The sequence below is a fragment of the Paramormyrops kingsleyae genome, chromosome 5, assembly GCF_048594095.1.
Source record: "Paramormyrops kingsleyae isolate MSU_618 chromosome 5, PKINGS_0.4, whole genome shotgun sequence".
Taxonomy (NCBI): domain Eukaryota; kingdom Metazoa; phylum Chordata; class Actinopteri; order Osteoglossiformes; family Mormyridae; genus Paramormyrops; species Paramormyrops kingsleyae.
In genome coordinates, this window is record NC_132801.1 from 14,813,572 (window position 1) to 14,829,749 (window position 16,178).

General features: G+C 41.2%; 1 protein-coding gene across 1 annotated transcript in view; it reads right to left on the reverse strand.

Annotated features, from left to right (window-relative positions):
• myo15b (myosin XVB) overlaps nt 1-15,121 on the reverse strand; it is a 36,358-nt gene extending 21,237 nt beyond the window's left edge. The window contains exons 1-23 of the mRNA XM_072712787.1: nt 13,436-15,121; nt 12,571-12,635; nt 11,990-12,053; nt 11,122-11,231; nt 10,602-10,676; nt 10,340-10,433; nt 10,114-10,217; nt 9,799-9,862; nt 9,561-9,674; nt 8,503-8,736; nt 7,918-8,031; nt 7,746-7,804; nt 7,485-7,608; nt 7,054-7,149; nt 6,783-6,914; nt 6,489-6,614; nt 6,316-6,393; nt 5,622-5,770; nt 5,314-5,359; nt 5,025-5,149; nt 4,735-4,852; nt 3,360-3,535; nt 2,808-2,898 (exon numbers count right to left, since the gene is read on the reverse strand). Of these exons, the coding sequence (XP_072568888.1) occupies nt 2,808-2,898; nt 3,360-3,535; nt 4,735-4,852; nt 5,025-5,149; nt 5,314-5,359; nt 5,622-5,770; nt 6,316-6,393; nt 6,489-6,614; nt 6,783-6,914; nt 7,054-7,149; nt 7,485-7,608; nt 7,746-7,804; nt 7,918-8,031; nt 8,503-8,736; nt 9,561-9,674; nt 9,799-9,862; nt 10,114-10,217; nt 10,340-10,433; nt 10,602-10,676; nt 11,122-11,231; nt 11,990-12,053; nt 12,571-12,635; nt 13,436-15,079 (4,002 nt within the window). The 5' untranslated portion in view covers nt 15,080-15,121. The remainder of the gene's footprint in view (nt 1-2,807; nt 2,899-3,359; nt 3,536-4,734; nt 4,853-5,024; nt 5,150-5,313; nt 5,360-5,621; nt 5,771-6,315; nt 6,394-6,488; nt 6,615-6,782; nt 6,915-7,053; nt 7,150-7,484; nt 7,609-7,745; nt 7,805-7,917; nt 8,032-8,502; nt 8,737-9,560; nt 9,675-9,798; nt 9,863-10,113; nt 10,218-10,339; nt 10,434-10,601; nt 10,677-11,121; nt 11,232-11,989; nt 12,054-12,570; nt 12,636-13,435) is intronic.
• Nucleotides 15,122-16,178: the final 1,057 nt, after the last annotated feature.

Genomic DNA, 16,178 nt, shown 5'->3' on the forward strand with positions numbered 1-16,178 from the left:
AAAATGAGTGGTATTCTGGGCAGGTAAGGGGAAAGGTGCCACACATATGACAAGAGGTTGAAGTCCAAGAAGAAAGGAGCTGGGCGGGACAGTTATGTGGTCAAAACGAAACTCTCAGCTGAAATATTTACCAGGGCACTATACATGCTCAATAAATAACTGGCATGTCATCTGTAACTAGCTAAAAAAAACACGAAAGAGCATAATATTCTCCACTGGTATTTTTGATGCAGACATTGTTAGAGTAAACATTTGAGGATCATTATTAAGAACATATGAAATTTACAAACGAGAGGCAGCGATTTGGCCCCTCAAGCTCGTTTGGGGAGAACTTAACTAATAGCTCAGAGTTGTTAAAATCTTATCTAGCTCTTTAAAGGAACCCAGGGTTTTAGCTTGCGCTACACTAGCAGGAAGACTATTCCATATTCTAACTACACCCTGTGTAAAGAAGTGCTTCCTCAAATTCATTTAAAAATATTCTCCCTCTAATTTCCACTTATGGCCACGAGTGCTAGTTTTTAAACTAATATTGAAGTAGCCATTTGGCTGAACAGCATCCAGACCTGATCTTATATACCTGGATCATGTCCCCCTTAGTCTTCTTTGCTCAAGGCTAAACAGATTCAGCTCAGCTAACCTCTCCTCATCAGACATTCCTCTAAGACCAGGAATCATTCTTGTAGCCCTACATTGCACCGTTTCCAAGGCAGCAATGTCCTTTTTAAGGTATGGTGACCAAACCTGCACACAATATTCTAGGTGGGGTCTTACCAAGAAATTAAATAATCGTAGCATCACCTCCCCTGACTTAAACTCCAATCACCTAGAGATGTAACCCAACATCCTATTGGCCTTTTTAATTGCTTCCCCACACTGACGAGAGTGGGACATGGAAGCATCAACATACATACCGAGGTCTTTCTCATAATCGGCTACCTTTATTTCAGTGCTGCTAGATCAGTATCTGCTACACCACCCACCTTGGTGTCGTCTGCAAATTTAGCCAGTTTTCTGTATGTATTGGTGTCAATATAATTAATGTAAATTAGGAACAATAGTGGTTCTGCAGTACCCCACTATGAATGCAGGCCCACTCTGACATTGTGCCTCTAATAACTACTCGCTGCTTCCTGTCTGTTAACCAGTTTTCTATCCAAACTGCTACAGTTCCTAAAATCCCTGCAGCTTTGAGCTTAAGCAAGAGCCGTTTGTGGGGGACAACATCAAAGGCCTTCTGGAAATCAAAAGAGATGACATCGTAGGCCTTTTTATGATCAACTACTACATATGCTACTCACTCTAGTGCCTAGTGGAAGTAAGACATAGTGAGATCATACTAAAAACAGCATTAGATTCATGAGAATATGGAATTTTAATATGTGATGACAGGTTTGGATTTTGTGATCCTGTCCTAGTAAGATGCTGTAAGTGTATGACGTGTTTGGAATACTAGCCTTTGGGGCTTTTCTTTGCTGCAGTCACTACATGGTGGTGCATAATTATAATCTGAGACTTGAGAAAACTGGTTTATTAAAGATAATTCTGAATTTCACCCCCTTTTACAACCTACAGAATTTATCACTGCCAGAGCTTAAGACAATAATAATGTTCTATTCCATACCATAGAGAGATAAGGCTTCACCATGTCAGATTCTGCCCATTTTGTTAATTTAAATGTGACTCTTCAAAAGTTATTAATTTAAACGTTAGCAAAGGGAATATTGTAATTATGAAAGTCATCCAAATAATTGAGTGAAACTAGATAAATATCTTTGCAGATGTCAACCTTTAATTATCAATAGCAATTAAATATCTTGAGTAAAATATCAATTGATGTATTTCATAGCTTTCATAGTTTACTTTGCTTCTGGAGCAGGAACCTTGGGATCATTTATTAACTGTTTAGCTTCCTAAAACTGAGGTGGAAGAAGGTTGTTTTGTGGGGATCCACAATCGGAATCAATTCTGTCTACGGTTCAGCAGCTTGAGCAGAATAGTGTTTCTTTTCAATTAATCTTTTTTAAAAAAAATAAGAACCTCATGCCCAAATCATACTCTACAGCAGTGATTCTCAAGGATCACAAGACACAGTTGGAAACGTAAACATTTTAAAACCAGCAAGCTCGTAGGCTGATCCAGGATCAGATTTCCTAGCCCCAGTCCTAGAATTAACCTATATAAATGGACCTTCGTTCTGCAAATGCTTTGCGCAAATCTAGTGAACACTCAACCAACCCAAGAAGCCAAACCACATATGACTAATTTAAAATTCACTGGCACATCCAATCAGAGTTGAGCGATAAGCATTGATTGGCGTAAACTGCAGAGTGCACTGCATGCTAGATCATACTGTTAATTTAAACCTATACTTGATAACGGGTCGTGACTCAGCTGGGATGGTAAAAATTGGGTCGCAGTGTAAAAAAAGATTGAGAACCACTGCTCTACTGTCCCCTAGAAAGTGCTACAAGAAAGCAGTATTAAAAGTAAGGCTTAGATTGTCAGGAGAAGGATAAGTACTGTGAGGTTAACATCTCAAAATCAAGAAAGACTAAAAAATGACAAGACACACCCATGCAAATATTTACATCATTGTGTGGGTAAGATAAATGATAGGAGCTAAGTAAACTCTGCACAGGTTTTATGTGACATGTAGCTTAGATAAGCTGTATATGACAACGAAGGGGACTGATCAGTCTGATGAGTGCGAGCATTCCTGTAGTATACGTAGGCGTGTACTGCTCTTTTGTTTCAACACATTTCTCCAGGAAGCCCCCAGTTCATTGTTGCCCCAGTGTTCTTACTCGCCACTGCTGCCTCTTTAAGGTGTTTCTGGTGATCATCATAGTTGCCCAAAACTGGGTGAAGGACTGCTTCATTCTCTTGTAGTGCTTCCTGCCTCACACAGAAGGTGATGGTGTTTGTTAAGAGACACACTCCTAAAGAAAAACGGAGCAAAAACAGAGCGTACTTTTCTATCCCCATCGGTTCACTCCTATTGTTGTTATATGTTAAAGAAACTATACACTTGCCTAAGTGCAAAGGAACCAATAGGAGGTGGGTGGGGGGGGGGGGTGATGTGTACCCCCCAATAATTAATTTGGCTTTCCCCAAAAAACAGACCTTTGCTTTGAAATGATTGAGTTGTACCCCCTCCCCCCCCGCCCCCATATCAAATTCTCTCTTACACCCTTGGCCTTGTCCGCCCAACAGTTCAGATCATGCTTAGGGACCAGCCTACTTCTTTCTATCAGGTTCACTTCCTTGAGATTGTCCTTTATTATATCATATTTTCAGCATTACTCTCCATTCATTTCTAATTCTTTACTTGATGAAAGGCCTTTGCTGAGACCCACCTGGCCTGGTGGCCCCGGATATGTGACTGGAGGACGATGGCCTTCTGCCGGAAGTAGCGGTAATTACGACGGCAGATAAAACCACGGATATTCCGTTGTAGTGTGATAGCAGCCCAGGTCTGCGTGCTCTTCCATCGCTCCTCCACCTTCTGGTACAGCACCTCCTTCAGGAACACCTACAGCAATGCAACAGGGCCCAAGGTTAAGTTGCTCCTGCAGGAGGCAATGGGAATCCAACTTTGTGTAATTTTATTTCTGCAATATTTTTTAATTGTTTAATATTCTGTTATGTTCCACACTGAGAGAGGAACATATATACTTTTTATGTATCGAACAAATGTTGTCTTTAGCCAGAATCAGGATGCTCATGTTAGTTTTACTTACACAAAAATGTTCTGAGGGCAGAAACATTATTGGTTCAGAGAGATAACCAATCAGATTGTAGAGGAGGTGATTACAAGCAACTGCTCTACAATCTCATTGGTTATCTCTCTGAAACAATAATTTTTCATTCTGCTATCAGAACATCAGGACACACTACATGGCCAAAAGTATATGGACACCCTATTATTTAGAGGAATTGCCTAATTAAGTCAAACCCATTGACCCGTTGACACAGGAGTATAATTAAGCACACAGTCACACAATCTCCTGTAACAAATATTATACAAAAGAGGTTAGTGACTCCTCACTTGGTGCCATCATGTGATGCCATCTTTCCAACAAGTCATTTCTGCCCTCTAGAGCTGCCCTGGTCAACCACAAGTGAAGTGACTGTGAAGCAGAAATGTCTGGGAGCAAGGTCAGTTGCAAAGTGGTAGCCATGCAAGCTAACAGAAAGGGACCTGATCAACCAACACCCTTACGAAAATTAACCATGATTTTACCATGATTAAATAACCGTGGTTTTCATGGTTTTTTGGGTAACTATGGAAACCATGACTATGGTTTTATCATGGTTTCGCTACAGTTAAACCCTAGTATAATCTTGGTCATACACCATGGTTTTTGTTTTACCATGGTCTTTGTTTTACCATGGTCTTTCCAAACCATGGTAGTACTATGGGTAATACCAAAATACCATGAGGTACCATAGTAAAACTATGGTTACTGCATAAAAACCATAGGAAACCATAGTGAATTTTCATAAGGGGAATGGCAGCAAATCCCACCAGCAAGGCTCCAACATCTAATGGAAAGTCCTCACAGAAGAGTAGAGGCTATTATAGCAACAATGGGCCAACCAACTTCATATTAATACGCTTGGTTTCAGAATGAGATGTTGGACAGGCTGGAGACCACATATATTTGGCTGTACATGAAAGAAAGGACAGGACAGGGACAGTAGAGACAGGGATCCCCAGCAGAAACTCACCTTGGTCAGACCCAGCTGATACTGCTCCACCTCTACACCTGGAATGGAGCCTAGCAGTGCTACAACGAACTCCCTCTCAGGTAGGTCTGCTGTGCGCTGAGGCATGAGAACCCCATACCTTATGGAGAAACAAGGAGCAAAAAAGCAAAGAAAAACAGGCAAAAGTAAGACTGTACATGGAAACGGCTAAAAGGAAGATATTATCATGCATAACATTCTTTAGATTCAGCTACCCCCTGTATACAGGTTCCCAGTCCATTTAGATACCCTGTTAGACATTATTTCAATACCTGTCAATGAAGTAGGAGTAAAGAATCCGAATGGGATATCCCTCTTTCCTGATGTGAATAGCCTCCAGTATCCCAGCATGCCGTAGCTGCTGCGTCATATAGTCTACATCAAATATGCCCGGTAACTGCATTGCATGAAATAAGGATTTTAAAGACACTTTCAGTAACATAATTAGGAAATTGTTTCTATATCAACCTATAAATAGTTCAACTACATCTAGAACTAATTAATTGAGTTATTGCTTGGGGAAACCTCCCAACATATCAAAGATGACAGTTATCTTCTTACCTTCATGTAATTGGGCTTGAAGCAGCGTACAAATGTAGTTTTACACCTGAGTGGGAAAAAATGTAAAACAAAAACTACATACAGGTATATAATCGGCACCCTGATCAGGGTGTTCCGCTTCTTCTTGCCATGTGTGTCCTGGGATAGGATCCAGGCTCACACAACCCTGTCCTGGATGGGAGCTTAAAGAATGTGGATGGATGGATGCAGAAATAATACATGTGCATGCATGCATCCATAGAAGAGCCACCACACATGGGTTAGAAAGTGAAACCAAACAGAAGCTGAGGAGAATGGCGGCTTCGCACCTTTCGAGTCGTTTGGTCAGCTCTGAGAGTGACTGCTGGAAGTGCGCTGCCACAGTGGTGACCAGCTGCCGGTGGCCCCGGCCACGCAGGCCCAGCTCCTTCTGCTGCAGGTAACCCTCCTGCACTTTGCGAAACAGACTGGACACCATCTGGGGGGGGGGTTGGAAAAAACCTCACACACATTACTGAGTTCATGTTAAGCTTTACTATGTGCAATATCTGTCATGCAAGGCTGTATCTTTGACATTCTCAGTAGCTCTGCAATTATGCCATTGCCAAGAAACTTCCATCCATCCACTCTGTAGCTACTGGCACTATTCAGGGTTGGGGGGTGGGACGGCTGCAGCTTTTACCGTGAAGCTACAGTGAAAGGCAGGTGACAAACCAGGATGGGGCACCTACCCATCAATGGGTACACTCAAACATGCATAGCGATGGGCAGTTTGGTAACTCCAATTAACCTCAGCATGTTTTTGGAATGTGGGGGGAAACCAGAGAACCTGGAGGGAACCCCACAATGACACGGGGAGAACATGCAAACTCCACAAACACGGAGCCATGGCGGAGACTCAAACCCTGATAGGAAGACTACATGATAAATTATGTAAAACTTCATGCTTTTACACTTAAATATATATTTGGTTTACTTAGTTATAATTGATATTTTGATATTGGCCAGCTTTAAAGGATTTACCTTCAGTCGACTCCGTGCAAAAAGCTCAAGAACCTCTGGACGAAAGTGGTCATGATTCTTGTTCAGGAAATTGTGTACCTTGAAAAGCAGGCAGGCATTTAATTTGAATGTATTGGAACTGTACACCTAAGAGCCATAGAATATGCTTAAATGCGAGCAAATGGCTGGCCGACCTGGTAGGTAACAGCCCCTGCATAGTGGTATATTGTGAAGGTGGGCAGTGGAATCTTTGGTTTGGTGTAAAGTGGGTTTCCTCCATGGTGATAATGGCACTTCTGCAGGAAGGTATGGTCTGTGGCCTGGGAGAGAATTAAGGAAATAAGTCGATAAGCTGGACGCAGGAAGATTGGCAGAAACAACAAGGAAGCATTGTAACCAGACCACACGCTGTGCTAACACACCAATGAGAAAATACTGCAAGAAAGGTCAACAAAGGTACTCATATGGAAAAGCATGCATATCTGTGCCTGAGGGAGGCAGGTTTGGTCATCCAGGATGCGAAGGATGCCGTAGGGCCGAGCAGAGATGAGCTCCAGGCAGGAGTCATTGTTCTGGACGGTCACGGGGTAATATTTGATCTGCTCTGCATTGTACTCTTCCTGCAAAAGAGTGTATGGAGTGTATTAGTGCATGCTAATCTGATCAGGGGTAACATTAGAAAAGCCCCAAGGGTAAAAATAAAGTCGATTTATAGACCCTTCATGCTGAGATGCCAAATATTTTTCCTAGAAGACCCACCTGCTCCTGCGATACCACTGCCTTATTGATGAAATGTTGCAGCTGTTCATTGGCAAAATTAATGCACAGTTGCTCAAAGCTGTTTACCCCCAAGTCCTGTCGGAAAGACACTGACTTAAATCCAATATGTTATTTTAAACGTATATCTGCTTAATAACATAGACAGCATGCGACAGAATAAATATTTACATTACTCATTACTTGCAGCAGTACTCTAAGAAGTGGTGCTTGTTCACATAAAAAGACTCTCACAATATCTTTTATCAAGATAATTATATAAATACTTCATCCACCAGACTGATGAGTATCTTCAAAGCAGTTGATAAGGTTTTGAAGATGGATGGATAACCAGTAACACTTAAAGTGAACAAAATCTCAAATGATCTTCGATCCTAATTATCCTGTTATTTTTAGGTAAAAAGGAAGAATACCTCAAACCCATATATGTCCACGATTCCAACGGTGCTGTCCATCTCTGTAGGAATGAGCCACTCGTTGATGCGATCCAGCAGCCAGTTAAACAGCACTGAGTAGAGCGTTTTGGCTATGGCGTCTCTGGAAGACATGCAATATAAGTAACGAATTGTGCAGATATATGGCGATTTACTTCTGAAAGCGGTGCATTGGCCTCATAATTACAATGCCACACTATATTTACTGCCTCAATGGCAGCAGTAACATTGTATCTATACCTGCACTCTATGGCACCTTCCACTGATAGGGGGCAGTAGATTCTATCATAGGTTGTTTCCTAAGGAGCAACAGACAGTGAGAGACGCACATCAGAAACAAAGTGCTACAGGTCAGCAGATTCAATTTTGATAAGAATGCAGTGCAGAGAAACTGTGCTCTGCGGCTGCTCACTGTGACGCGGTGGGTAATGACGGTCTGGAGGGCCTCTGCAGACACCTGCAGCAGGCTGCCCACACGCCTCGCCTCAGCCTCACTGAAGATACGTGCCACCTCCAGCGACTCGCTCTGCGTGCAACATGCATCCACGTAAGCGTGATATACATCTGTGCATAACCTTACTACAACTGATGCTGTTACAAGTAGAATATTGTGCTAACAATGTAAAGGTCATGGGTTCAAATGCCAGGGAGCATTCATAAATTGCAACCCTTCCCTGTACTGTATGTTGATTTGGATAAAAGAGTCAGATAAATAACACTGCATTCCTCAGGGTCTACTCCCCGGTTCCCCTTTTGAACATGCATGCATGCAAGTGTTTGTTTACAGTGGCTGTATCTTTATTTTTTCTGTATTGTTGTTCATTACTAGCTTCTGGACCTATTATCTTGTATTTATTTGGCATTATGGCTTGCAGGAAGTTCATGCTAGAATTTCACTGTATTTGCGTATAACAAAAAACCTTGAACTTTGACCTTGATGTTGCTATGTAGGGAATCCCAGAGTACACAAATGAAGCAGGAATGCAGAACAGCACACCTCATAAGAGCTGAAGCAGATGTTGCCCAGCTGCAGGATAGATGACAGAATGGCCCACACAGAGGACAGCTGATCCGCATGCAGATCGATAGTCTCCAAGCAGCGGACTAATGTCACAAAGTCTTCTCTGTCCCACTTGCCCTCCAGCTCACAAGTGCCACCCTGTGCATTCACAGGCATTACAGCACGGAAATGGAAAAGCCACATTCCAACATCATTTTCAAAAAAGTATTCCTGCATTAGGAAACAATAAAGAAAAGCATATTTATCATGTCCAGGACCTTCTGAAAATAATCAGATTCCTTTAAAACTGAAAGAGAGAAAACTCAAAATACACATTTTGGAGATTTCAAAAACTTCTATTTTATACCCTTAATTTACTAAACCTACAATTGTTTTTTAAAATATGGGAAATTCTTATATAATCAGAAAGACTGGGGAAGTGGAGAAGTAATGTTTATGTTGCTTTCCGTTGTTATAAATTAAAATGAAATCACCATTTAGAAAACAAAAGTTAATTATAGGCCTGAAACTTGCATACGATATACCAGATAGTATTAATTTGTGAGTGTTGCAATTTAAGTGCTGTGTGGAACAGAAGTCTGCCACAAGGTGAGCTAGAAGCACAGGAGAGTGAAATCAAGTGAAGCAGGGCTTTATGGTCATACAGACGTACACCATCCGTACAGAGGTGTACAGTTTCATTGGATAAGATTACCTGAGGTTCACAGTGCAACATACAAACAGAAAGGGGTTATATATACATGGACTTCTGTTTAAATCACAATACAGTGCACAACAAGGGGTTTAAGATGTAGGGTGGTCGAGCCAAACAAAAGGACCTATTACTATTTGTTGCCACACAATATACTAAATTTCCAGTAGGGAAATTTCTACTAAAATATATATATAACTTAAAATTCTTTTGTTAAAAGAATAATGGGAATTCTTTTCATGCAATGCCTCACAACCTGAAAGGGGTTTTGTGTTCATTTTTAATGGCCTGTAATTGCTAATGACCAGATACAGCAGCAGACTGCAGAACCCAGAAGTCTCACCTGATTGAGGTAGAAGTATGTCTCTGCTCCCTGTAAGTACAGCTCCTGTTTGTCCCAGTCATTTAGCCCAGCCAGCATCTCATAGAACACATGGTAGTTCCTCTCCCCTTGGGCCTGAGGGAGATCAAAACTGAACGTTGCAGGTATGCATTGCATCAGCTAATTAGCTAAATGCTACTCATATTTGGATGCACAGACCATTGAATTCTATAAGGATTCTGGAAAAGAGGGGTCTCACCTGAAACACAACTCGGGATTTCTCAAGGAGGTAGTGTGAAAGAGAGGTCCCCACCACTACACCACTACAGATCAACAGACAAAAGAGACAGGTGGTGTCCAGGGTTCAGATGCACAAACCCAGTTCACAGAGGATTATGGCATGACAGAGATTATCTGGCATTTTCTGGGGATTTGCTATAGGGTCAATGAATTGTACATTATTTCATAGTCTCTGTAACAAATCTATGTTTAGTGTTATGGTTAAGACTGCTTCATTGCAATGACTCTATAGCTGTAGTATGAATTAGCATAATGATTAAAAATAAAGACTCACTGCCGAATATGGATGTGCAGGTACTTGCCAAAACGACTTGAATTGTTGTTAAGGATGGTCTTGGCATTGCCAAAGCTCTCCAGAATGGGCAAGACATCCAAGGGCTGACAGGAACATTGGTGCAAAATTGAAACAAAACTGAATTTAGATTATGTGAGCATCTGTATTTTCTGTATTTGCCTTGTACTGAAGTGAACCCTCTAAATGATACACATTGGCTACTGACCTGCCTCACACCGTCAGCCATCCCCTGGTACATGCAGCTCAGGTACTGTACGATACGCTTGGTCGCTTCTGTCTTCCCAGAACCGCTCTGCCCACTGTGAAGAGGAAAGAGTGGGTCTGCTCTCCCGTTTCGTCACATAGAATATAAAACACGGTATTTGCTTTTCTACACGTGTTGCAGATCTATGTTAGACAGAGGAGAAATAAAACATGATTGACAGATGAAAGGGTAATGAAAGGCATAAGGAATGGTGTGAACTGACCTAATGACGATGCACTGCTCTTGGGTTGAACTCTGGGAGTGGCAGAAGGCTTCCTCTGCTACAGCATAAACGTGACTGTAGAAAGAGTACATACACACTATAAAGAGCAGCTCCTAGTTACACACAGACTATATTTCCAACACAAACACATGGTGTCAGTGATGTTTAACATAGTCAATAAGTACTGCTAATTTGTGCTGCTTTAACATCCCCAGTTTTACTGAGGATTATGGTAAACCATACTATGTGAAATGTCTGTTATTTTTTCATAAATTTATTGACTATCAATTGGTATTGACTACAACAAGATTATTGTTATTTAAGATCCCTCCATCTTCTACATGCTCATCCAGCACAGGCTTGTCTTATTACATGAAACGGCAATAGTACACAGTACATTTAAAGGATATGATATCGTATGTATACATAAACTTAACTTTCTACATTGTATGTCAGGAAATTTTTGTAAGATTATTCCTGGCAGCTTCCCTAGTGATGGTTTGCAAAGATGGTTACTCACGGTGAGTTCTGCTGCAACAACTTGCCTTGATACTGCACACCCACCTCCTCTGAATAGATACCGAGGGGCTTAAAGGGGTTGACTGACAGCAGCATGTTTCCGATGTACGTCTAACAGCACAGTCATTAAATTAGCCAACAAAACAAATTAGTATCAAGCTATAAAATGATGTAATTTTTGAATTGCATAAACAAACACACTTATAAAGGTTATTTCAAAGAGTTTGAAGGAATACTGAAAATATCCATCCATCTTCTAACCCTTATCATAGTTAGGCGTGCAGGGGGATACCTGAAGTCTACCCTAGGCAGAATGTTCATGGGAGTTTCACAGTACTTCCACAAAAATGTACGGCAGAACAAAAACATGATTGGTTCAGCGAGATTTCCAATTAGATTGTAGAGAGCTGGGTCCAGGGAACAAGAGAAGGCAGCACCATCCAGTCAGATGTCTTGACCCCTCCTTCTCTAGTTGCTTGGACCTACCTCTTGTACAATCTGATTGGTTATCTCTCTGAACCAATCATTTTTCATTCTGCCCTCAGAACATTTTTGTATAAGAAAACCTCCTCCCACTAACAGGTAGAATAGAGTACAAGGCTGTGGTACATTCAGCAAAGGATGCCAGTTCTTTCCAGGGCACAGACATGCACACACACAATTTAGAGACATCGATTAGTCTAACTGCAGGTTTTTTGGACCGTGGCAGCAAACTGCCATGACATGGGGAGAACATGCAAATGCCACAGCCTTAGGTTTCAAACCGCCAGCAGTACTAACCACTGAGAAACACATAATGGAACATGTTTCTAGACATAATTTCAGCATCAAGCAAATGAACCCATGTGTGGATTCAGGGCAACACATACATAAATCAAGTCTCGATGAAATCTTTTTTTCAGATTGAGCAGCACAGAACTCTCACACACTTCTCTGAAAAAAAAAACAAAGCAGTCTTCACAGTTATTGTAAAATGACAACATTTAATGGTTCTGGCAGATGCAAGCGAATTTTACAGCTAAATAAATTGTTAATTTTACAGTTGCTCTCATGATGTGCAATTTTGATATTTAAGCAAAGGTGGACATTTCTGGTCCAGAAAGTAAAAAGTTTAACTCTTTATATTCAACTGGTTGGTTGAAACAATATCTTCGTCTGGATTTTTATTTTCTGGACGTGAGATGTCCACCTCTGGATATAACCATATCTACATGCACACACACTTTCCCCCTATACTGTCATTACTGAAATGTAATATCTTAAAAGTTTAAACTCTGAGGTTGGATATACGCTGAATGTATTACTATTTTTTAAATAATCACAACGTTCTGATTAACATTTTTGTTAATCTCTTTAAATATTTGTGGTCTTACAAAGCTGAACGGTAATATTTACTGTCAATTCAATTGTACTGGGAGGCATCACAGGACCCCATCACACTGCAACTCACTCAAGCCGTGACAAATCATCCACTTCATCCACTTCCAAGATTTGCTTGGTGTCTTTCATATATACCTGTGACATTGAGGAAAAGAAAAAATCACTATGCAAGACCCTAGGGTTAATAAAAAGCACCTTGCATGCCATCTCCTACCCCTACTCCATGCAGGCACATATTAACGAGGCCCTATTATACTTTTCATTTTCCTTTTCATTTAGTGTGCTATATAGCTTTATGTGCATGTAAATGGTCTGCAAAGTCTTAAGGCTCAAAGTACATGCCTACGGGAGTATCTTTCACCACAGAAACCACCCTTCTCTAGTCTGCCTGAAACGCCTTGTTGGAATTCTAGCCCTTACTTCCGTGACATGGTGACATCACATTGTAACGTAATCCTTATTGGCTGTCTACCTGCAATGATCTGTCTACAGACTGCAAGACAGGCAGGACATGTAGGGCAAGCTGACCAATTGGGCAAGCTGACCAATCAGAGCACTCATCAGAGCACTCATCCTGGGCTCATCAGGGGTGGGGCTTAAAGCTCTAACACAGCATTTCAGACAGAGTTATAGGCAGAGTGAAAGGAGATGTGCAATATGAGAAAAATAATGTGTTTTTGGAACACTGAAGCATGTAAATCTATACTAGTAATAAAATTATGAACAGTGAAAATGAGCATGATAGGGCCCCTTTAAACAAGTATTTGGAAAAACACCAGTATAGTAAACACTAGGATATAAACTTCTTTTTTTTAACTAAATCAAAAATTATTCTGTGAAGGTAGCTCAGTAATATTGTGAATAAGTTTCCCAAAAGCATGTAGTGCTATGATGATTTTCCCATTAATCTCACGCAGAACCTTGATTTAATTTACCTGTGTGTTGGTGAGTCGGCTTTCCAGCATATTTTGAACGACATCCTCTGCTTCCCACGGTCCCTTACCATTTTGGATTGGAATAGTATGACACTGTTCTGTCTCCTGGTATATGGACCATTTGCTGAGCTTCTCAACAGTTTGGTGTGGAAGCAGGGTCTCTGCTTTCAGCCAGTCCTGAGGATCACTCCGGAATGGGTGATCCTGAGCCCAATGCACCTCCACTGAAGTGGAGAAAGTATCTTCACCCATCAACTCTGCCACTTCTCGGTCAGCTTCCTCCTCGTAGAAGGACGGCGTTATAACTCTCCTTTCTTCTTGTGCCTCCATTGCTTTATCAACTGATTCATTTTTGTTTTTATTTTTACCTATACCCTCTTTCAACTTTAATTCTGTTCCAGATAAATTCTTAGATAATGGTAGCTCAGATACCCCTGGCTTTAAGTGTAGTTTTCCTCTAGCTGACTGTATTGTGCTATGTCCTTTCCCAAAAATTAGTGATTGTGCAGTGTCCAATTTCTCTAATGCTTTGTCCTCTACATTCTTATCTATTGTTCTACTCTTAGGCTGATCTTCCTTGTGAGAGATCTTTTTGATCGACTTCAGGAGGGTTAGATCAGGCTGTACTGGGAGAACAAGGCGAGCACCTGGCTTTGGAGGAACACGCTTTGGTTCTTTGACAGTGCTTGCAGTGCTTGCACTGGTGGAGGAAGGCGAACCTCCCTTGCCCTTGCCAATCTTGTGCATCCTTGGGAAGACGATAGCATATTTAGGGTCTATGGAATTTGCTTTTTCTTCTGGTTCGCTATGACTATCATTAGCTTGGGGTGATGAGCTAAGGTCATCAGAAGAGGCATCTTGTGTTTCTTCCTTCATGACTCTTTGCTTCTCTCGATAAGTTGTCATCTCCTCCTCAAAGTCTTTTGCTCCTTTAATTGGCAACTGAGCCTTCTTTCTGGCTAGTGTAGCAGTACTGGAAATACCCTTAATCACCTTCCGGTGGAAGACATTCTGCTTAGAACTTTTGTTACTTCTCTGGTGCTTTGCGGCTTGTGCCGAGAGCCATCTGGTGATGCCAATAGCTCTGGAAACTGTAGTCAACTTAGTCCGTAAGCTGGTACTTTTTGGAATCTTTTTCTGTATCCATCCAGAGACACGTCGCAGTGTATTGATGCTCTTCCGTTGAGCTACTAGGGATTTTGTGACTTTAGAATTTGTTGCTTCTACAGGTTCATCTACCAATGCAAGCTCATCTAACATTCTTTGATTCTTCCTGGTTTGATACCTCATAGAAGCCATTTTTACCTTTGCAAGCGCTAATCCAAGATTTTTTGACTGGCCGTTACTTTGCCGTTCTTTCATAATATCTTCATTTTGTTTTTCATTGTCAGGTTCATCTCTTGGGTTTAGACTGTTCTTATCCTCTTTCTTTTTCACTTTCATGTTTAGCATTAAGTACGATTTACCAGCCATAAGAGTTTTTGGAGAGGATGTAGATGGAGATGCTTCTATATCTTCATTCAAGCTTTGTTTCTTATCTTTTGTTTTTGCTGTCTTGACTATCTGAAGAATCTGAGGCTTCCCTTTTGTTATTGCATTTTTGTTAAAAACTAACCCTTTCATTGGGAATGGTTTGGTTGCCATGGCGTCTTTTTTTGGTTTCTCTTCTGCAATAGGTCCTTTTTTCATGAGCATTTTAGACTTAATCCTTGCTCCCTGGCCTAGTAACTGGGTAGACAACTGGAGTGGTCCAGTTTGCTTTATTGAAGTTACACTCTTACTCGGGCCTTGGTGGTCCTCTAGGGTGTCACTACGCTCTGCCTCTGAGTTAGTTTCATTCTCACTAGTTACAGGCTCTTCTTCTGGCTCTCCTTTGCTTATGAAAACATTTGATGGTTCATGTTCTTCCTCCTTCTCAACCTCATTTCCTGTGTCACATGCCTCTTCTTCATGGCTAAGTTCATCTTCAGATCCAGTGCATTCCTCTTTACTGTCTGCATCACTTTTCCCCTTCTTGCTACTCCCAGTTCCTTCACTCTCCTCCTCCTCACTCTCCTCCTCCTCACTCTCCGATTCCACAACCTTGCTACCTTTCTTGCTCGGACTCTTCGTATCAGGTTTGGTCAACTTAACTGCTTTTGTTTGAGCGTCCCTTGAAATAGCTTTGGATTTACCAATTTTGTTCCTGCCCTCATTAGCCACAGGTTTTTTACTGGTTTCTTTTGAGGACACAAGTTTTTGGTGTGTCTTTGTATTAACCTTCTGTTCCTTTTCGGCTTTTGTGGCTGCACTCTCCTTTGTTTTCTCTTTCCCTCCCTTGCCCATTGTGAAGAATCTGGGTTTGCCAGATTTGACATTCTTTTCAGTGTTTTTGATTTCACTCTTGCCCCCACATTTCGCATCTGCAGCCTTTCTAGCCTCTTGAGGGCTGTTTGCTTCCTTGCATTTTTTCCCCTTTGCATCTTTTTTCTGCTTTTTCCCTCCATCCATCTTCTGTCCTTCAGTATTCTTGCATGACTTGCCAGGAGCCATAGCTTCAGGATACTCACACACCAGTTATACCTACATTCTTTCCCTCTGTTAGAGAGCAGGACAATAATGGCTCTCTGTTAGCCCGAAAAGTCATTTTTTTATTATAGAAATACTCAAACATGCTGACAGCTAATTTGCTTGAATATTTACTAAAGACTTATCATGGTGATAAATGAATAAAATTTTAAATGGACCTTTACTCAAAATGCTG